Here is a 23,867-nt window from a genome sequence, read left to right as displayed (position 1 = left end):
AATAAGGCAGTGCACAAGGATTCGTACTCCCAAACGTCTCGAAAGCGTTATCCTGACATTGAATTGAAGATTGAATAGAAAGCTTGAAATCTGTCTTTTGGCGGCTGTATCGAAGTTGAGCGAAGAATGGCGACGGTGGCGGCGGCGCCGTGGTTTAGAGCAAGGTTGATCCCGGAGTTAAAGAATTGCCAGTCACTACTATATTGTCGCAACGGCCACCGCAGGTACCGGCAAAGTCTCTGTTTCCGGAGAAGAAGTTTCTCAATTTATGCTTCAGCAGGAGATGAAGGGGCAGTCCGAGTTCGTTTTGCGCCGTCTCCTACCGGTAATCTCCATGTGGGAGGCGCTAGAACTGCACTCTTTAACTACTTATATGCGCGGTCCGTCCCGGTTCTTTGCCTTGTCATCCAATTTACTTATTTCTTCATCATAGTTTACGGCTATACTTGATTAATACCATTGATACGACGGGTAATGGCGCTTTTGTTTAGTTGTTTTTCTCTGTTAACAATTATGTTACTCTGACAGGTCGAAAGGTGGGAAATTTGTACTCCGGATTGAAGACACAGACCTGGAAAGATCCACAAGGGAGTCCGAGGAGGCCGTGCTTCGCGACCTTTCTTGGCTTGGTCTTGCTTGGGACGAAGGTTCCATCAACCACCACCATTTCTTTCGCATAGCTAAATTGCAGAATTATAATGTTAATTTCTTGTTTTATGTGCAAATTGAATATGCTAAAGTAGACATAATTGAACGCATGCAAGTCTTGTTCAAAACTGAAAACAAGCTTAAAAACCTCCAAAAGCATGGACAAGTTTATTTTGCTCCGCAGAACTAAAGGTTTGACCTGAGCTTACATCTAATATAAGCCTTACTAGATACAAAAATATTATTATTAATCCCCAAATCAGCAGCAATATTATGTAAACAACAGCTATGTCTTAGTCTCGAACAAGTTGGGATCAATAAGATCAACATCAATATTATTGAAGAAAAAAGGAGATGTTTTAGTCATTCGTTTTTGTCAAAAAGTGACTTTATAGCTTCCTTCTTGAATTTGCTTCTATTTAGAAGAGTTCCGTGTTTTTATCAGATGGGATCTTTTTATCAACTAATAGAAGCTTAGTTCATCAGAAAGTTAAATAGTTATTGCTTTCACTTCTGGACCAATCCGAGTGCGGTTCTTACATTTACTATCATATACATACAAAGTAGGACACATGCTAAACCCACATTTGATCAACAACGGAGACAAAACAAGGATGGCCAAAGAAGACAGCGATTCATTAATTGATTTTGTTGGTGAAAATTTCATCATTGAGCCTTGCTTGTTCAGCCATATTTTTTTAATTTTGAAAGAGCGTCGACAATGCAGGTCTGGAGTGGCTCACTGGCTTGCGTAATACCATTTTTAGGATGTCTAGAATACCCAAAGAAGGGAGGTCTGTGCAATGACCCCGTTGTATAAGAACAAGGTGATATTTAAAATTGTGCTCCCTCCGTTCCATTTTATGTGGCACCATTTAACTTGACATGGTGTTTAAGAAAAAAAAGATTTTTGAAACTTATTGTCTAAAAATAATTATTAGATATTTGTTTGGTTCTAAATCATTTTATAAGGGTAAAAGAGAAATTGTAAAGTTATTTTTTCCAATTATAGTAAAGTGACGTTCTTTGTTGGGACAAACTAAAAAGGAAAAGGTGCCACATAAAATAGGATGGAGGGAGTAACAACTATAAGGGGTCGTTTGGTGTAATGGATAAGGTAAGTTAATCCCGGGATAACTTTTATTTCCTTGTTTGGTTGGAATGCTTGGGATAACTTATCCCAGGATTATGAATTAGTACCGGGATAAGTTATCCCTCACATTGGGTGGTATAGTAATCCCGGGATAGCTTATCCCGGGATAAAATAGGTTAATGACAAATATATCCCTTTAAATCCTTTTTATACATCATTTTTCACATTTATTTATATTTACATTATTTTTAATATCATGTATAATAATATTTACTACTTTTTATTTTTATGATAATCATTCATATTTTTCTATTAAAAAATTACACTATATAAATATAATTTTTATTTGACTAATTCTTATGTTTATTTTATTTTGATTTCTCATAAATTTTCTTCTCTTTAACAAACTAAAGAGGGAAGTTCTATTTTTAAGCTAAATAAAAAAAAGTTATATTTTTAAATACACATGGTAGTTATCATGGGAATACATAAACAAAAATATTTATGTTAAATAAAATAAAAGTTTTATTTTAAAAAATAAATAACTAAAGCTCACAAAGAAAACTAAAAAAATTAAATAAAGTGAAGGGTAATTTTGTAAACAAACAACTTGTTCTTAAAATTTATCAATATATATTATTTTGAATATAACAAACCAAACACTCAATAAGAAATAATCCCAGCACAACTTATCCCATCATAACTAATCCCAACATAACTTATCCCAACATAACTTATCCCATCATAACTCATTTTCAAACCAAACGACCCCTAAGGGTATTAAGTTGCTAAGCCATGCTTGAAGATTTGGAAGAGGGTGATGAGGGGTGTGTCTATTACCGAGGACCAATTTGGATTCATGCCAGGGGCTTCAAGTACAAAAGCCATTCATCTCGTAAGGAGATTGGTGGAGCAGTATGGGGATATGAAGTGCGATTTACATATGCTACACATTGTATTGGAGTGAGATGGATGAAATGGAACTTGCATCTGGTGTCTTATGTGATAAGAATGTGCCACCAAGATTTAAAGGTAAATTCTATAAAGTGATAGTTAGACTAGCTATGTTGTATAAGGCGGAGTGTTGGCCAGTCAAGAGTTCGTATGTCTAAAATATGAAAGTAGCGGAAATAAGAATGCTGCGACGGATGTGTGGGCATACTAGAAGAGATAGGGTTAGGAACGAGGTGTATTCTGGACAAGGTGTGATTGAACCTTGTAGTGGACAAGACAAAAAAGGCAGACAAGACGAGGAAGGCAACACTCATACATGTGAAAAAAATGCTCAGAGGTCCCAGTAACAAAATGTGAGAGGTAGGATATGATGGGCTTGGTAAAGGTAGAGTAAGGGTGTGCAAAAACCAAACCGACCGATAAGCCAAACCGAAAAAAGTGTTATTGGTTTATTGTTATTGGGTTATTGGATTAACGGTTTTTAATGGTTTTATAAAGAAAAATATAGGGTTATCGGTTCGGTATTGGTTTTTAATATTGGGTAAACCGATAACTCAGTAAGACTAGTAATCTTCTACATTTACTTGTACATAAATATTACTCCCGCCGTCCCATTTTATGTGGCACCATTTCCTTTTTGGTCAGTCCAAAAAAGAATGTCATATTTCCTTATATGGTAAGTATTTAAAGGTACAATTCCTTTTTTACCCTTGTTGGTCCCACTTAATCTTAAAATAATACTCCAATACATTTATGAAGAGAGAGAAAAGCGAGTCTACTTTTTAAAGGGCAATTTGGTAAACATTTCAAAGTCTTCATTTATTTCTTAAACTCCGTGCCCGGTCAAATGTTGCCACATAAAATGGGACGGAGGGAGTAAATATTTATCTCAATACCTCAGTAGTTTTCACACTTCAAAGTGACTTTTAGTTCACAACTTCACATTATACAAAACGTCAAAATCTAAAGTAAGAACCTTATTCCTCTTAATATCTCTTTGTGTTACACTTGTATAGTTTTTTCATTACATTATTGTGTTGTCGCATCAAATTCATTAGAGAAGTCATATATCTATTTTATAAGTATTTTCTTATTGGTTAAATCGAAAGGACCAAAACCAATGAACCGAAAATCGATAAATTTTTTCTTATTGGTTTAATGTATTAGAGATAGTCCGTAGTAGTATTGGAGAGAGGTGATTAGGCAGGACATGACATGACATACCGGTAACTTACCGAGTACATGACCTTCAATGAGAGGATATGGGGGTCAAGGATTAGAATAAAAGGTTTGGTAGGTAGTTGATCATTGTCTAGTTTTCCCTATCAATGGTATTATTGTTACTCCCTTACTATCTTATTCTTCAATTTTTTTATTACGTGTTGTTTTTATTACCTTTTGCTTAGTTTATCGTATTTTTGTTATTGCTTTTGTTCGTTTTCCATCATTTTTAACACAACTTCTTCACAATAGTATTTCCTTTTCAATTCTTTTTTATATGTGGTTACTTGAGCTGAGGGTCCTTCGGAAACAACCTCTCTACTTTCACAAGGTCGGGGAAGGTAGGGGTAGGGCTGAGTAGACACTGCCCTCCCCAAACCCGACTTGTGGGAGTACACTGGGTATGTTGTTGTTGTAGTGGGTTGAAAAGCTCATGGTTTATTTTCTCAATGAAGATTTGACAAAAAGCTCTATCCAACAGGTATGCAACCAACTCCATTACAATGTGATTCTACTCGAACCCCATTTAAAGTATTTTCTCTTTATACTAGGCTTGTGAAGTAGTCGATCCTAAGTTGAGTAAGCTTAGGTAGGTGCAATTTTGCTTGTCTTTTAGCACCCCTTAGAATGGAACGTTTAGATGGGTCTTTTGATCGCTGAGCAATAAATTCTTGTTTGTGCTAGAATTCACCTAGTGTCAAATGCCAATGCAACTGGAATTTAATATTCTGCATATACAAAACTGTCAAAGTTCAATAGCTAATTCAGTGTCACAAGTTGATCCAATGAAGATGAAACATTTTCTGGCTTATTAAATGCTGAAGTCAAAAGGCTAAATTAGGGCTAGTTAGCCTTAAGGGACTGTTTGGAAAGTCACCTAGTAATTGTAATTGGTGTAATTACTAGGAATAGTAATTACAAGCCTAACACACCTAGTAATTACGCTGCTTGTTTGTTTGCCACCGTGTATGTACTGTTTGGACACACAATTGCAATTATAAGATTATATTAAGTTTTAAAATAAAAGTTAATTATTTAAAATTTATATTAGAAAAATAAGAAACTTTATTAATGATATTAAATTAAATATTTAAGATATATATTGTCTTTTGAAAACATATTAATTAATAAGCACATGTTCTTTAACTAATATTATGAAAAAATAATTGATTTCTATTTATCAAATTTAATATATTTCAGTTGTATTGATCATAAAAATTGAAAGTATAAGATTTTTATGAACATCATGAAATGCTTGTTTGACAAAAAGATTACTATTATAAATAAAATGTCATAAATTATTAAAATATTTGGCAAAAAGATAATCTATCAAGTCTAACAAAAAGATAAATGACTTGTAATGTGAAGTCTCAAGTCAATATTACTAAAACAAATGAAACTGGAAATATAACATAAGTTCTAAATTCAAAACAAACATAAATATGATTTAAAAGAAAAGGAAGACGTAAGTCTATAACCTTACTCAACAATGAATTCTACTTTAATTTAGACATTAGAATACTATCAAAATTATGCCAATAAAAAAAATAAGCATGACATAAAAAATAGATAATACGAAGAATTGCATGGATGAAGTAAAGGTTTAGAATGAGAAGGAAATGAAATATAAAAAATATGAAATAAACTTTTAATTTGTTTTAGAATAATAAAAAAAAAAAAAGAATTTAAAATAATAGAAATAAAAAAATAAATTAAAACAAATAAATAAAATAGAAATGAAAAGTAATCAACTTGTAATTACATGGACTAGCAATTCACTGCCCCTCCCGGGGAATTGAAGAGTGTAATGACCCCCTGCCAATTACACGCAATTACCTGTTGACCAAGTAATTACATGGCCAACCAAACAGGCCAGTCAGTGTAATTACACCCAATTACACCAAACCAATTACCAGAGTGGCTTTCTAAACAGGCCCTAATTGAATGTGCTTTTCTTTTCAATAAGTAAGAGAATTTTGTTAACAAAAGTCAGCTCCAAGGAGGCAGTGGAAAGTGCAAAAGTTCGCCAAAATTTAGGAATTCCTTCACATAGTGCCTTGACCATCTATTTATTTCAGCATGGACTCTATGGCGTATATGATATCCTTTTGCCAACACTTTATATTATATAAGCATCTATACATTACGAGAGATATGTTCTCTAAATTCCTTTAAAAAATTTATGATTTCGTCCAAGACATACTGTCCAAAAATTGCTTAAGGAATAAAATGCCATAGTTTTCTGATTTTTTTCCCCTCATCTGTCAGCCCCATTGAGAAGCTAATGCTTGTTTATATACCCTGTCTCCGTGGCATCACCCAATTGATGCTATATACGTTCAAAAACATACTCCAGATCTGTCCTGTGAATCAAGTAATGTTAAAAAAAAGGTTTTGCAGTTTCTATGTCTTCTTCACATAAAAATCCTGCTGCACAAATGAAAACCTCTTCTTTTTTTGCAGCTTGGTTTGTGTGAGACATGCCTCACCTGTAGCAACTCACCCAAAGATAGCCAACTTTTGTTTTCCGAAGCTTCTTCGAAGGCTCCTCCTCATTTTATTAGTCCCATTCTTTAGCAAAAGTTGATAACAGGATTTAAGAGTTAAGACTAAAGCTGCCATCATTCTTATCTTTCAGCCATGTAGTTGGTATCTTTTCGATTATCCATCACTTTTAGTTTGATTCAGAACTTGTAATAACTGTGTAACTCTCTCTATTTCCCAGTCGCTATTCTTCTAAATTCTAACTTCCAACCATCATTAGTCCAGCTCTGTGCAACAGTGATTTCCTTATCAATCACACCAGATTGAATATGTGACTTTTGATTCAAACTGATCTTATTTTACTTTATAACCTGTTAAGTGCTTGTTGCCTTTATAATAGCCTGTTTGTAAGTTTTCAATCAGGAGAATCTTACAACTTGCTAGTAGAAAATACTATATCACGAGACCTATAATGAAGGCGAGGAATCATATTCTCGTCACTTGTCATTGTGAAGTGAGACAGTATTTAAATTCTGTGTTAGTTTTCAATTTTTTCCTTAAGATGTAACTCTACTAAGTGATCACCTGTACTGATGACATTCTTTTACCTATCAAAAAAATAAATATAAAATGATGTCATTTTTTGTTTTTTATTAAGGTCCTGGAGTTGGTGGGAACTATGGCCCATACAGGCAGTCTGAGAGGAATGCCCTTTACAAGGAATTTGCTGAAAAACTTTTACAATCCGGTCATGTTTATCGATGTTTTTGCTCAAATGAGGTGATTGTACTGAATTTTGATTTCTCTCCTTTGGTAGTGCTCACCGAGTTTTGCAGTAAGAATTTTGAGAGTAAAAATCTGTACATCTAGAATGTAATTTGAAAGAAGCAGATATTCGTGCTGCTATTCTTTCAGATTCCACCTATTAGACTAGTTTCAGAAGCATGATGCCCTCAAGTTTGATGCCATCTTAAACTGCTCCATTGCTATTTGCTTGATGGGTCAATACGTTTGTCCACTTTGTGGTTTTAGTATATTTTTTTGAATGATTGTGTAATACAGTAACCATTTTCTGTTGTTTAGGAATTAGAAAAGATGAAAGAGATGGCAAAATTGAAGCAGTTGCCTCCCGTATACACTGGGAGGTGGGCCAGTGCTACAGAGCAGGAAGTTCTAGAAGAGCTGGCAAAGGGGACCCCATACACATATCGGTTTCGAGTACCGAAAGAAGGGAGTTTAAAAATTGATGACCTCATTCGTGGTGAAGTTAGTGATATTTCTCTACTGTTTTTTACCAGTAAATTTATATGCCCATCTAGGCTGGTGGTTTTCCTCTTTTTATTGTCATAATTGCAGTCTAGACTTATAATGTTGAACTGCCAACTGGTGAATAAATTGAAGAGGTTTTTTTTAGATGTTGTCCAACCTAACAATGACAAGTTTATTGCTTAAAACATTGTGTTTTGATGTTATTTTCGGTTCTTCTAGAAGATTAGAAATAAAAGAAGAAAAAGGGGGGGGGGGGGGTTACCTTCTCAAGGAAAATGAAGGAAGAAGGGTGGTGGTTCTGAGTAGTTTCTTGGCAGGGAACAATTATCTTAGGATGGATTTATATGATTTTAAGTTGGAGGCTGACTATATATTTCTTAAAAGTAAGAGCTATGATTACACAATTTTATTTCCTTGTTTAGATAGGAGGACTAACTTCTCTAGGTTATCAATTGGTAGCTTCAAACTCAGTAAATGCTGTGTAGTAATATGGTGATTATAATGCTTTGGTGATTGAGTTTAAGCTACTGTTGCTTGGGGGTTTGAACCTTATCAACCTTATATAGCTTTTTTTTATATCATAAAATCTTGTATTTTTATAATAATTTAATTGAATTTCACAGTAAAACTGAAAGGTGGTTGTTTAATATGTCTTTTAAAACTCTCTTCATGTCATGTCATGTCAATATATTTTGATACTACTCATCTACTATTAAACATCATACTCATGTTATGGTTCTCCCAAATTCTCTCAATTTTCATGAAATGGAACCTTTGCTGTTGACATACTTTCGAACACTTTCAAATATCTATTATGGGAAATCGCAGGTGGGCCACTTTTATACTAGAGATGGTTCAAACTTTTCAAAAGTTAGCTTTAGCTTCACTTTTGTGCTTACTCTCATTTAAATAATTTCAACTTCTTGCTTTCTCATGTATGCTTGGTTAGAGAGACAATTAAATTGATAAAATGGAGTAGAACTTAAGAGATTGTAGAAATTTTTTTAGATAAAAAAGTACCCAAGGATACTAATCGTTTAAATTGAGAAATAGGGAACCTAGATGTATTAGAAACTAGATAAAAAAAGGTACTACAATATTTTTGAGAAAGTTAACTGGTATTATAAACAGAGAAGTATTCCAATAGTGAACTCCTGTAATAATTACATCAAAAGTATAGAGGGTTTGTCAAAAAGAATCTAAACACCTATCTCCCTCATAAACTATTTAAGAAAAGGGTGATGTCCCCCGGATCCTTCGGAATAGTATGAATACACCAAAAGTAAAAGGTCACTAAACAATTCATTTTAATGCTTTGGAAAGGGATACTCTTGTTCTCAAAACATCTTTGATTTCTCTCCCTCCATATTGTCCACCAGATGCAGGTAGGGACAATCTTCCATCTCTCCTTGCGTCCTGTCTGATTTCCATCTCTATTCCAACATGCTAGGACTTCTGCAGTATTTCTAGGCATGGTCCATGTGATACGTCTCAAGTTAATGAAATACTTCCATAGTTTCTCAGTCACTTTACAATGCAAAAAAAGATGGTTTATTGTCTCTGTCTCAGATTCACAAAAAAAACATCTGGAGCATAAGTCCCTTCCTCTTTTCATTAAGTTGTCCTGGGTCAGTACATATTGTCTTGCAACAAGCTACGTGAAACAAGCCACCTTATGTGGTATCTTCCCTTTCCAGATCATCTTCCAAGGCCACAACTCCTTGATTTCAGTTGAAATGTCTAGTAATTTGTAGGCTGATTTCACCTTGAACTTGCCATCTTTCTCCAGCTTCCATATCAATTTGTCTTCCTCACAAGTGAGGTTCTTGGCTTGTTCCAAGGTATTGTAGAACTGAGCCATTCTCTCCACTTCCCAGTCATTGAGGAACCTTTTGAAAGTCAGGTTCCATCCTTGTTCATTTCTGACTTCTAGAATTGTAGCCATTTTCTGCTGATTGAGAATATAAATGTCTGGGAACTGTTGTCTCAAAGGTGTTTGTCCCACCCATATATCATTCCAGAACAAGGTTTTCCTCCCATTTCCCACATTAATCACAGAGTTACTCCACATTCTTGGCCACTGGTTTCTAATAGTTCTCCATAGACCCACACCATAAGGAGTATTAACCTCCTTAGTAGTCCATGGTCCTTCCTTTCCATATCTTGCAATGATAATGTCCTTCCATAAGCTCTGATCATCTGTTGCTAGTCTCCGGAGCCATTTTAGCTGAAGGCTCTTATTGTGGGATTTCAAATTCTTAATTCTCAAACCTCCCTCTTTTTTGTTGGATATAACAACATCCCATTTAACCAAATGAAATTTCTTCTCCCCTTCTCCATTGCCTTGCCAAAGAAAATTTCTTCTAATTGTGTCCAGCCTCTGAATGATCTTCCCAGGCATAGGAAAGAGGGACATCATATAGGTTGGCATGGCATCAAGGACATTGTTGATAAGTGCGACTCTACCACCCAAGGATAAGTATTGACTTCTCCAGTTCACCAACTTCTTTTCACATTTTTCCACCACAGAGTTCCAGATACTCAAGGATTCTCTCTTAGCTCCCAAAGGCATGCCAAGATAGGTGGTGGGAAGTTCCCCTATATTACCACCTAATATGTTTGCCAAGGGGATGATCTCTGGTACTTCATTCACAGGATAGATAAAGCTCTTTCCCCAATTGATATGGAGTCCAGATATTGCTTCAAACAGAATGAAAATAATTCTTAGGTGCTTCAGCTGTTCACTCTCTGCATCACAAAACACTAATGTGTCATCAACATATTGTAGGTGGGAGATAGACACTCCCAATGATTCCTCTTCACTCACTTTGAAGCCCCTAATTCTGTTATTAACCTGAGCAACCTTCAGCATATCACTTAGACCTCCCATAGCTAGGATGAATAGAAAAGGAGAAAGGGGGTCTCCTTGTCTCAATCCTCTCTCAGAAGAAAAGAAACCAGATGGTGAGCCATCGATCAAAACAGAGATTTTTACTGTGGTTATACAAAACCTCATCCACTTTATCCAGGTGTTGCCAAACCCCATCCTCCTGAGTGTGCTCCACAAATATTCCCTGTTCAAGTGATCATAAGCTTTCTCTATGTCTAGCTTGCAAAGAATTCCTGGGTCTTTGGATATGGTTCTCACATCTACACATTCATTGGCCACCAAAATGGCATCCATGATTTGCCTACCCTTTATGAAGGCCATTTGTTGATCATCTACCAACTTCGGCATAACCCTCTTAAGTCTCTCTGTGAGGATCTTTGAGATGATTTTGTAGATGCTCCCAATTAGGCTAATTGGCCTGAAATCTTTCAATTCAGATGCTCCCACTTTCTTAGGAATCAGGGCTATAAAAGTGGCATTAAAACTTTTCTCAAAATAGCCTTGATAATGGAAATTCTGGATAGCAGCTACCACTTCCCATTAATCACTTCCCAACACTGTATGTAGAATGCCATTGAGAAACCATCTGGGCCTGGTGCCTTATCCCCTGGACATGAGAACACACTGTTTTTGATTTCTTGCTCTTCAAATTGGCCTTGCAGTGCACTATTATCCTCTTCACTGATCATGAGTTGGAATCTAGGATTGAATTGAGGTCTCCATACTTCTGACTCAGTATATAGTTCCTGGTAGAAACTAATTATCCCATCTTTGATCCCAGCTGGTTCAGTAACATTAGCTCCATCTATGGTCAATTTGTCAATGTTGTTGTACCTCTTGTGATAGTTTGCAATCCTATGGAAGTATTTTGAATTCCTGTCCCCTTCCTTGAGCCAAAGGCCCCTAGATCTTTGTCTCCAAGCCACTTCCTCCCTCTTGGCAATTTCCTCCAACTCGACGGTCAATACTGCTCTCAAGTAGAACTCATCTTCAGATAAAGTTCTCTGATCTTGAATCAAATCTAGATCAGCTAGTTGGTTGAGAGTGCACTGTTTCTGCAGACCAAGATTGCCATGAAGTGTTTTGCTCCATTCTTTCAGCTTGACTTTCAGTAGCTTCAACTTACAAGCTAGTATATAGTCTGGTCTTCCCACGTAAGTTACAGAATTCCACCAGACTTTAATTCTTTCATTAAAATCATGAGTCTGTAACCACCAGTTCTCAAACTTGAAATAAGAGGTTTGTGTCTCCCAATTGCCACATTCCAACAACAATGGATTGTGGTCAGAAGTAACTCTAGGTAAGATTGATTGCTTAATCTTCCTAAAGGAAACTTCCCATTCCTCAGAAATCATGAATCTGTCTAGTCTTGCTGCAATATCTTGTCTGTCCCCTTTCCTCCATGTGAAACTACCACCTGTCAGTGGTAAATCTTGTAGTTCCATATCCTCTATAAAATCGGAGAAATCTTCCATCGCCGTATTCAATCTCCTGCAATTCTTCTTTTCTGATGGGTACCTTACTACATTGAAATCCCCAGCCACCACCAGGGTCCACTAATTAGACTCCTTACTGCCCCCAATTCTCCCCATACTTCTTCTCTTTTGTGTCTACTATTAGGAGCATAGACACTAGATAGATGCCACTCAAAAACCTGAGTTTTCCCGGTGAACTTACAAGTGATACAGTAATCCCCTACTTCACAAACTTCACCCTCCCAAATGCTGCTATCCCATAAAATAATGATACCCCCTCTTGTTCCACATGCCTCTAATTGTGCATATTTGACCCTCCTATTTGCCCATATCTCTTTTATCAACCCTCTTATATCTCCATTAATTTTTTATTCCTGAAAACACGTCTGCCCTCCAATTGTTCATCATGTTTTTGATGAGTAGCCTCTTCCTTGGATCGTTCAGGCCCCTCACATTCCATGAAACTATGTTAACTTTCATTTAAAACATCTATAAAACAACCCCCCCTGCTTCTTGTACCATAGCTCACGAAGTTACTAGTTGGTTCCAATTTCTTGAGTTCTCTTGGGATCTTTTCTGTTGGAGTCATAGGAACTATAGCTCCAGCCACCTTCTCAATTGCTTCTCTCTTGCCATCAATTTCATGAATAGATTCAGAGCTGCTTCTTCACATCCAATAAAGTGCACCCCAAATTCTTTGCTGAGCCTGATAATATTCTGTTGGACCCATGAAGGAATTTCGTTCTTTGCTGCTATACCAGTTTCATGCTCATCTGAATTTAGTGGTATGATGTCTTCAATTATACCTTCTCCCTCGGCCTTCTGTTCCATTAACATATTGTTTTCTGTTTGTGTTTCTGTGGTTGTTCTTTCCTCTGTTTGGATGATCGACATATCGTCGTCGTCCCTTATAGCCGCTAGGAATTCAAAATTCTCATCTCTGTCTCCATAGAATAGATGGATTGGATCACCTTTCCTGTCTGATGCTACCAAATTCCTGTAATTTGCTTGTATTTCATCGAGCAAAGGCTCTGAGGTCCAATCTGAAATATTGGGCTGCTTTTCATTTAAGTTACAAGCTTGTTGGGCCAGTGGGTCCAGGGCCAACACTTCAATTTCTTTTCCTTTCAGCTGCTCTATATCATGTGCCCTTATAGTATATTCAAAATCTTTTGAACACCCCACGTGAAAGTTCCTGTCACCAGCTGGCAGAGGCGTGAATTTCAAAGTTTCACTCTTCTGTAATAACCATTGGTTTGAAGGCTGAGTCCTCCTATCTTGTACGACATCACAGCCACTCTCTCCGGCGAAAAACCTTGTCGGTGTTTCGTCCCATACTTGTATGATATACTCAATACCTTCAAAAACTATCTTCACCTCCTTCGGAATGGAAATACCATTGGCTTTGACTAGTATTCTTGCCCACTTCAGGTGATTGCGAAGTTCTGTTTCCTCCCCTGTCTTCAGCCAGCCACCACAGAAGTCCCCCACTGCTTTAAATACATTCGGAGACCACAGATGTAGAGGGAGACCCACTAATCTGATCCACGACTGGTTTATGGCAACCCTAGATTGAATTGCACCAGCAGTCGGCGACCACCATTGCAGCCGAACTCCTTGATTCTTCCACAACCATCTTCCTCTAAGAACATGTTCAGCCACATTAATGGATGCAAACTCGAAGAGAAAGCAGTTGTTTCCCATCTCGTAAATGTTAAGGCCGTGGGCTTGGCTCCAGTTTTTGCTTGCCCATCTGCGGACTTCCGACAGGGTGGGCATCTCAGATCCATTTATTGGAAAGCTACCAACGAGGCTCCTGCCTAATAGCTCGTTCCGAGGTTGATTGAGGACTCCATTTATGAAGATGGTGTCCTCTCTCTCCTTTATGACTGCACTATTGATCTCTCTGGACGACCATTTGCTCCTCCTGACAGTCTCTGCATATGGAATCTCTTTATCAACCATTCTGTAATTCTTATTGACTGACTTATTAGCTTTGTAAGAAATGAGCTTTTCAATTTTGGTGGCCAGATCCCACCAGCCAGCATTGAATGAGATTTCTGGGACTATTAATACTGTTCTGCTCTTGCCTTGAATGCTGATAATGCTTATATATCTACCCTTGTTGTTAAAGTTTCTTGCACAGAATAAGTGTGAAACATGCTCCTGTCTTCTCCATCTTCTAACTATGTTTCCTTAAGGATCGAACAGATCCACTCCATCGATTTCTGACTAAAGCTTGCTCTGCTCATCATGTTCCTTCCTCTCTCAGTCCAGTCATACTACATCTCTGCTCGTGATTCATCTCTAGCAATGTCATAAGACTTGAATTCCATTGCAAAGAAAATCATATCTTCCTCCATTGATAACAAGAACAAGGAAATAGGTCAGAAAAGGAAAAAAAAGGAAAGAGAATATATTGGTTCGGAAGAAGAAAAGAGGAGAGAATTCCGGTGACAGAAGGTCACTGGAGGGAAGTTCTGCCCTCCTAGATTAGGAGAGAGAAAGATTTTTGGGACATGTGCCTGGGAGTAAATTTGCACTGAATACCATTTCCACTTTTTACTAGCCACATTGTTAACCAGCAAATAGTGACTCAGAAAAAAAAATAAAGTGTACTACAATATACTATACCACAATACATAAAAAACACTTTGCATATTTCTTCAATTTTTTTTGCCCCTTCTCTCAATGATTCAGGTAGGCAAAAGTGGTAATGATAAGAAGTTTTTTAAAATTAATTTTGCTATCTTAATCAGATGGAACTGACAGTAGCACGAAGAAGCTGAAGAAATTATGGAGAAATATCCCTTTGTGTATTTTCTAGAAAGCGTGGAAAGGAACCATAGATGCTTTGAGAATAGTTTCTTTTTAACCTTTTGTAAAGCTTGAATGCTTACAAGAGAGCTGGAAGAAAATTGATGTTAGAGAGACAGAGAGTCCTACTTCTCTATAGAAGCAAAGAAATCGATTTTCACTCTTACAAGGATATTTGACTATGCGGACACGAAATTTAGATGGAGGGTGCAGAAATATGGCTCATTGAAATGAACCAGATACAGTACAACAATACCCAGTGAAATCCCACAAGTTGGGTCTGGAAAAGTTGTGTGTCGTGAGAGAGGCTTGAACTCTTGACCTTGGGATAACTCAGAAGCTACGAGACCTACGTGCTAGCCAACTACGCCACCACCCATTTGGTCGGAAACATGTCTTGCAAAGGAAATAGTTTCTCTTCACATGTTTGGTTGGAAGTTTGAGAATAGCGTTATTGGGGACATGGTTGTGGAGATTTGTAGTAGAAGTGAATGCTCTTTGGAGGGAGGTGATTGGAAGTATGGAGTTTTGGAAGGGGATGGAGGACAAACAATTGTCTCACTCCCCTACAGATGTGGGCTATGGAGGAAATTTCAAAAGTGTTGGAAGTGTGTAATGGGAACATATCATTTAGTCTGGGTTTTGGGAACATAAGTGGTGCATGAACAATATTTTGAGAATCTCTTGTAAAAAGTGATGTCGGTCCAACAGTTATGGAGTATATAAGGGGGAGAAGTGCATTGGTATTTCAGATTGAGGAGGAACTTACAATTTTGAGGTTGAAAAATTTCAATACTAGCTCCCACACAAAGTGTCCTGTTTTGTGTGGTTACTGGCTAAGGAAGCTGCGTTGACACGGGAGAATTTGATGAAGAGGGGGATTACAGTGTGCTCTAGATATATTTTTTTTTGTGGGGAAACTGCAGAAACAGTCAATCACTTGTTCATCCAGTGCATGGTCACTGGCCAATTGTGGAGTCTATTCCTAAGGCTACTAAACATCTCATGGGCCATGCCTGGTAGAATTGCAGAGGCCTTATACAGCTGGGAAGAAGCAGGATCACAAGCTAAAAACAAAAACAACTGGAGGATCATTCCTGCTACTATTTGGTGGACCATCTGGAAAGAGAGAAATCCTTAGAGTTTATGATTATAGGGAGAGTAATATGCAGCAAGTAAAACTGAATTGTATTCTAACTTTGTGTTTTTGGTGTAATCAGATCTACTCTAATGACACTGTCTCTATCATTGATGTTTTAGACTCATTATAGGGATAGGACAGTGCCTTTAGAGTTCATTTTGTGAATATGGTTTTCAGTACAACCAATGTACTGATTTACAGAAATAGAAACAGTTAGCAATCTCAAAAAATTATAATTTCAATAATATTGTTACACCAACAAAAAACTACTATGGGTATATAGTGGAGATGCCGGGCACTATGAAATAATGAATGGTTAGTTGGGTCTTTAAAAGATAGAAGAGAAGACTTACAGCATGGGATATTGCTCCTTTAGGACTCATGTGGACCATATGGAGAGAGAAGTAGGAGAACTTCCAAGGGCGTAGTGGAAAATTTTGTACACTTGATGAATAGCCTCTTTTCTCTTATTTACAGTTGGTGCACCCTCTAGGTTCCTATTTGTAAAAATATTGAGTGTTGTTAGTAGAAAATCATGTCTTGTTGTGAGTTTTCTATTTTGATTTACTCCTTGTATACATGCACATTTTTGCAATAAAATTTATTACTTCATTAAAAAACACTTACATACTCTATATTTTTGGGTTAGGAAGAAACAAGTAGGAGTAGAATATCTGGTAGAATATGTACTCATCTAATTGGTAAGTCCTATAATTTCTGCAAAACAGTTGTGTAATAGTAGCTGCTTGGTACTTGGCAATGGACTAAAATTTCACATATCTTTGAAAAAGAGTAAATGATTGAAATGATGTAACTGTAGATTTTCAATCTTTGACAAGAAAGTAAATAAATGCTGGGAATCTCCCGTGCAATGCACGGGCAAAATGCTAGTACATCTTGGTAATTATGGTGGACTGACTCTGTTACACTTTCATGAAGGTCAGTTGGAACTTCGACACGCTTGGAGACTTTGTGATCATGAGAAGTAATGGACAACCCGTTTACAATTTTTGTGTCACAGTTGATGATGCTACTATGGCTATCTCCCATGTCATAAGGTAATAGATTGATCTAATTATAATACTGTATGACCCCCCAAAAAATACTGTATGATGGAACTGATGCGCTAGAGGCCAAGGACATTGTAAATTCCCACTGAGAAGTTGAGGTGACAGTGAAGAGGATAATATAGTTATATGATCTATTAGTTATTAAAATGAAACATCAGTCATGATGTAAATACGTGTTTAAAATATAGTTCTCAATGTTGTGGCGTTTACTAGATGTTGATTATCAAAGTTTATTCCACTTGAAAATGGATTCAGATTGGTGGTAGTGAGGCCCTGAAATGTCAAGGAATGACTATTATAGATTTTCTTTTGATATAGAAACATGTGCAAGAACAATTTTGTTTCTTTTTCAGTTGTCTCTATCTTACACGGACTCATCCATTTGTCTTGATATACCATTGTCAAATGGGTATGACACGGTTACCTTGAAAATGTTCTAAAAACTTGCTAAAAATCGAGCGTAATTTGTACCTGAGGGATGAGACTATGACTCCATGTAACATAGGTTATATCATTTTGTTTTCTGCACATGGATACTGCCACCTTTTACATATGTAGCATGTATTTTTGAACTGATTATCTGGTACTCAAGTACTGATGAAATGTTGATGCTTCAGAGCGGAGGAACATTTGCCGAATACTCTAAGGCAAGCATTAATATACAAGGTACTGCTTTCCCAATAACCCCCCCCAAAAAAAAAAAAAAAAAAAAGGAAAAAAGCTTAAGGGGAAAATAGAGTAGAGAAAACGGAAAAAGAAGAAAAGAATCATGAGATAGTTTTGTATATGATTTCTCTCTTAGAAGCTTAGAAGCTCATGGAGAAAAATCTTTGTTACCTTGCTGCAGGCACTAGGTTTTCCAATGCCTCACTTTGCACATGTTTCTTTAATTCTTGCCCCTGATAGAAGCAAGCTCTCTAAACGGCATGGTGCAACTTCAGTTGGTCAGGTAAATGACAGACACATGATTGCATGCTTTCCTTGTGAAACAGTTTTAGGGGTTTACTTGTCAGGTAGACATGTGTTATTCCTTTGCTTTGATGTTATCTACCCTTTCCTTTTTAGCTGGTGAAGTGAGAAATCTTAGTGTTTTCCTTTTGCTGACAGTTCAGGGACATGGGCTATTTGCCTCAGGCAATGTTGAACTATCTAGCTCTCTTGGGATGGGGTGATGGTACAGAAAATGAGTTTTACTCCCTTGAGCAGCTTGGTACTTGATTGCCTCTATGCTGATGTTCACATGTCTAATGCTACCTTGCTGTCATTTCTATTTATTCGCATTTCAACAGTGATAGCTTCTCATTTCATTTGCAGTTGAAAAGTTCACAATTGAACGTGTAAACAAAAGTGGTGCCATATTTGATTCGACCAAGTTAAGGTATTGTATGTATATATATATATATATATATATCATTTTTTTTTTGATTGGTGAGAGAGTAGCTTCTATTGATATATGCACAGCCAAAAGATAATGCTGGAGGGTTACAACCAGAAACAATAACCATCACAGGTTGTGTAATTCACTAATCAAGTCAATCATGACATCAGAAACATTTACATCTGCCATGCTACAGCTAAAACTAAAGTAAAAAAATTCATCTGCATTTAACTTGTATAACAGAACATTTTGTCTTCAAACATCCTGATGCTTCCTTCATTCCATAAGCTCCACCAAATGGTGGAGATGCAGCAAGAAACCCAAAAACAATTCCAATGTACATATGATTGAAAGCTTTCTCATTTTCCAATTTGCAAAGAATCCCTGGAATACTTTGTCTCCTCCTCGAATCAATACATTGCTATATTTTCTTCTGCTACATGGATAGGCTTGGTTACCAAGACATTATGAAATTTAATTACATTTCTTGATTGTTGTTTAAAATATGGTTATGAACTTCAGGTGGATGAATGGTCAGCATTTGAGATCACTTCCATCTGAAGAGTTGAACCAAATCATTGGTGAAAGGTGGAAGGATGCAGACATCGTTACAGAATCACAAGGAGTTTTTATACAGGTAGAAATTTTCCTCTTTCTTTCATTTCTCAACCACATTGTTACTGAAAATTTTTTCTTAATCATCTTTGTGGAGATCTAACGATGAGATTTTGGAGGATTTTTCTTAATAATCTTTCCCCAATGGCTGTTGCATAGATGCTAGTCATTAAATATCAATTCAAAAAATTGTTGCTCAATGTACTTTGGAGTTATGGTTCTTATACCTGTTAAATTTTCTGTATATATAGGATGCTGTTCTACTCCTCAAAGATGGGATTGACTTGATACCAGATTCAGAGAAAGCACTTTCAAGTTTGCTATCTTATCCTTTATATGAAACTTTGGCAAGGTGATCCATGAAATTATGTTTTAAAACTATACCTATGTGATGCTAAAAGATGAAAAAATTTCTCCTCAAAGAGAATGAATAGTCTAGATAGAAAACATGGAGGTTTCAATTTGGTCTAATCATTAAGGCGGTAATGAGAATATTTGTTGATTAATGAGCTCAATTTTGTTAGAATAAATAAAGGTAACAAATTATAGCAAAATGGAGAGTTATTCCCATTTACTCCATTACCAAGTGAACACAAACGACGAGTTCCACAAAAAACATTGGTTCTTTGTAAAGGCAACCAATTATCTATGGAAAAGGGTCGTATTTGCCCCTTTACTATAAAAAATAAGCTATATTTACCCTTCGTTATACCTTTTCAACAAATATCCTCCTATAGTCATACTATAGAGCTATATTTCTCACCCGTTAAAACTTCATTTTACAGCTTTAAAAAGCCATGTGTTATGCTCTTATTGAACCAAAAAATCAGCCTCACTTTTTTGCCCGCACCCAAATCACTCTCATTTCTCTCTATCCGGAAGGTGTAGTTGAGCCTGCAAAATCAATTGTTGGTCCAAAGCTCCTTAATCTTTCTTCTCCCCAATTCCTTCATCTCATTCTTATGCAACAAAACCAAGTCTTATTAGTTATAATTTACTTAATAAATACAAGGTATAATTTATTAAATTATTCCTATTTATTAAATGCTTTTTGAGAATTGAGTAGTACTAAAAAGAACTACTTTAATGTTAAGGGTGTGGTTGAAAACAATTGTCAACTTTAATCTTGAATTCCTAAAGCGACAATTGTTTTGAGCTAAAATGATAGCTGAAAATGATGAAATACTTATATTTGTTGTGAGGCGGGTGATATATATGTTGAACTTTGTATTTTTTTGTAAATTAAATAAAAAAGGTTATATTAAAAAGAGAGAAATTAAATCTCATGTAATGTTCAGTTATATAATTACCACTTGGGCATGATTTAAAATAGAATATAGTGGAGTGCTTTACTTTTAATTCTGGATTTTGTCCAAAAAGCATGCTAGTTTTAACATTACTAGTTTTTTTTTAAAAAGCATGCTATTTTCCCAGAAAGAAAATTAATTTCTGGCAACAATTTATTCCGTTTTCAATGTTCTATTATAAATCAATTTACACTTTAGAGTGGGGTAAATATAGCCTGGTGTTTTATAGTGAACTCTATAAAAATGAGGCTGATTTTTTCGTTCAATAAGAGCATGACATGTGACTGTCTAAAGCTGAAAATGAAGTTTTAACGGGTGGGGTAAATATAGCTAGTTTGAATGGGTGAGGGGTAAATATAGCTAGTTTTAACAGGCGAGGGGTAAATATAATTCTGAAGTATAATTGTAGGGGTATATTCATTGAAAATGTAGGACATAGGGCAAATATAGCTTATTTTTAATAGTACATGGGCAAATATAACCCTTTTCTGAATTATCTATTCCAACTGGAGCATCATTTATGCTGCAGCTGTAATTAAAATGTTCTCTAGCTGAAGCAATATAGCTAGCATTGAATATTAACAGGAGGTGGAAAGCTAATTCAACACTTTGCTCTTGCATATCAGTAACTGTTTATAAGCCAAATAATTTTATTTATGTGGGAAAAATCTTGTATGCAAGCAATGCTTAAAAAGCTAAAGAACCTACAATAAATATGCTTTTTCTAGAGAAGTTTATTTTTTTGTCAATAAAAAAAAAACAGTTCTCTAGAGAAGATACACAATCTCCTATACAAACAGGGACCTCATGGGTGCTTGAAAAATTAACGACGAACAATAGGCCATTCCTTATATGTGCATAATCTATCCCCTCAAAACCCTTTTTGTTCTTCTCTCCACAGGACCCACATGAGGGCTAAGGGGTAACATTCCGTGCGTTATGCTGCGCCATGAGAATTATGGCATCTTTTAATTTAACCCAAGCCAATTCAATACCACTCAAAATCTTGTCGCCACCCGATAGTGCAACAAAAGATGATCCACATCTTCGCCTGGACATTTACACATATAACACCAGTTGATATACACCATTTTTCTCTTTTTTTTTTCAAATTTTTGTCATCGTCCTTGCTGCCCATTAAAAATAACACGTTTCTGGGTACTTTGGGTACCCAAACAGTTTAAGTGTAGAAAGTCCAACTCGTCCTTCAATATAAGCCTGTGATAGTATGACTTTACTGAGAACACTCCCTCTCTCTTCACTCTGTACCTCTATAAGTCCTTGCTAGCATGTGTTGTGTTCTATTAGAGTATGTCAATCAAACTTGAATTCAACAATCTTCTAGTCTTGTAAATTCTTTCCTTTGTCCCAGGAGGTTAGCCTCGAATGACATCTCTGCTTATTTGCCCCAGCGTTTTCATTTCCATAATGTACAACATAAGAGACAACAAGTTTCCTTGTTACAGATCCCTCAAGCTACCAAAATATCTGCATGTGTTCGACTTACTAGGATCCAGTACTTGACCATGAGATGTAGAACTTGATCCACTTCCTCAACTTATTCCAAATCCTATATTCTTTATGATAAAATGCAGCAGCTTTTAATTCACATGGTTGTAACTTCCTGAGGGCCAATTTGTATAAGATCCCTCTCCCTTTTTTTCTTGTTGGGTCGGCAACTTTATTTGCCACCAAAACCATGTCTAGAATCTCTCCTCCTTTCATGAACTCTTTCTGGGAGACGATGTCTTGTCTGACACCTTTGTAATTTATAAGGTCTTAGTCATTGATATTCACTAATTCCGCTGGAGGCAAAAGCACTAGGTGGTATCTTCCCTCTACCTATGCTGATGGGAGGTAGAAGGTACCCTGTGAAATTAGTCGAGGTGCATCCAGCTGGCCCGGATACCACAATTATTAAAAAGTACTTAATATTCAATTACTCGTTGCCTAATCAGCGAAATCACAATAAAATATGTGTCAAAGGCTTGTCTCAAACTTCCTAATTTCTTGAAATGCAATTGTACTCCATCACCGCCCCTTGATCTGCTCCAGCAGTGTTGAAAGAAAGTCAACATGAAATTGTCCAAACTAGGGGCCTTGTCTACTACAAGTCTCCAGGGAAAAGAGATGCATGCCAAATAATTTCCAGACTCCTAGAAAGAGAAAGGGATGCACAAGAGAGAAGAGTGGGTGTAGAGAAATGGTGGTTTTGGAAACTATTTGTTACATCATAAGCTAAAATCTTGAAGGATTATGTTAAGCACAGATTCTAACTTCCTCGAAGGATCATTAAGCTAAACAGTGTAAGAAGTGCAAGCAGTCAGGAAAATATGCGTTGTGTAATATCTCCAAACAGTGTTAGGAGTGGAAGCTTCGATGTATTACCAATTAGAAACACCCTGAAATGATGCTAAAAGAAGAAAAGCTTATAGTATGTGACACACTATTTATGGTATGCCATTTGCAGCACGGAAGGAAAACTGATCTTAGAAGATGGAGTCTCTGAAGTTGCTAAGAGCTTGTTAGCGGCCTATGACAGTGGCGAGCTCTGTGGTGCACTTGCAGAAGGCCAACCTGGATGGAAAAACTGGGTGAAGAAGTTCGGTAAATTGCTGAAGCGCAAGGTTCGATCTGAGTATTTTCTTTTTCTCTTAAGTTTCTTTTTCAGTATTTAATGAGGTTGCTTTATGTACCAGGGAAAATCTCTCTTCATGCCCCTTCGGGTGTTGCTAACAGGAAAGCTTCATGGACCTGATATTGGGGCCACCACAGTGTTGCTCTATAAAGCTGGAACATCTGGCTCTGTAGCACCCCAAGCTGGGTTTGTTACATTTGATGAAAGATTTAAGATATTGAGAGAAACTCAATGGGAGTCGTTCAGCTCAAATGTGCCTTTGTCTGCTGGTGCTATAACGCATTGAGATTGTGGCGATATTCTGTTTTGATTATCCATTGTATGACTTCTACCTCCACCATTCCCAGTAGAAACAAAGAGGAGCTGCGAGCACAAGGGGGATTTTCTTGTGTTTGCATCTCCTCGTCTGGAATCAAAGAGGGCTACCATCTCTAGTGGGATTCCTTTTCTGTATCTTCCCCCTCCCCCTCCCCCTCCACGTGTAAGGCTGTGCTGATTGTGACACTACGTTTATTTTTCACCGAACAATGGTAGAATAGTTAACAGGGCATTGCAGCTCCAAACTGGGTTTCATTGCATAAACAATGGCCATGTATTGCATTTATTGTTCTACATGTATAGGCTTCCAGTGATTGTCTAACAAAGATATATTTTTGAAGTCACAACTCATTGGAAAAGTCATAATCATTCGGACAAGTTACAACCTGAAAAAGTGTATGCTTTTAATATAATATAAATAATTAGAAAATATAGAAGATATATTAAATTTAATGGTTTTAATTTGAGGTAATATAATAGTAATTTAACATTCAAATTATGAGGTGTTTTTAGTTGTGGTAATTTAACAATCAAAGTAGGAGGTATTTT

General features: G+C 36.5%; 1 protein-coding gene across 1 annotated transcript; it reads left to right on the top strand.

Annotated features, from left to right (window-relative positions):
• Positions 1 to 23,677, top strand: LOC102577502 (glutamate--tRNA ligase, chloroplastic/mitochondrial). The gene is made up of 13 exons (XM_006364276.2): positions 1 to 380; positions 529 to 647; positions 7,059 to 7,180; positions 7,484 to 7,666; positions 16,932 to 17,050; positions 17,680 to 17,728; positions 17,910 to 18,011; positions 18,170 to 18,272; positions 18,377 to 18,440; positions 18,963 to 19,077; positions 19,307 to 19,407; positions 22,833 to 22,989; positions 23,062 to 23,677. The coding sequence occupies exons 1-13, from the start codon at positions 127 to 129 to the stop codon at positions 23,284 to 23,286; spliced, it is 1,713 nt and encodes a 570-aa protein (XP_006364338.1). The 5' UTR covers positions 1 to 126; the 3' UTR covers positions 23,287 to 23,677.
• Positions 23,678 to 23,867: the final 190 nt, after the last annotated feature.

Source organism: Solanum tuberosum, unplaced genomic scaffold (genome assembly GCF_000226075.1).
Source record: "Solanum tuberosum cultivar DM 1-3 516 R44 unplaced genomic scaffold, SolTub_3.0 scf00488, whole genome shotgun sequence".
In the NCBI taxonomy this organism is placed as follows: Eukaryota; Viridiplantae; Streptophyta; class Magnoliopsida; order Solanales; family Solanaceae; genus Solanum; species Solanum tuberosum.
The sequence above is the reverse complement of the archived record's forward strand: the minus strand, read 5'-3'. Positions and strand labels throughout refer to the sequence as shown.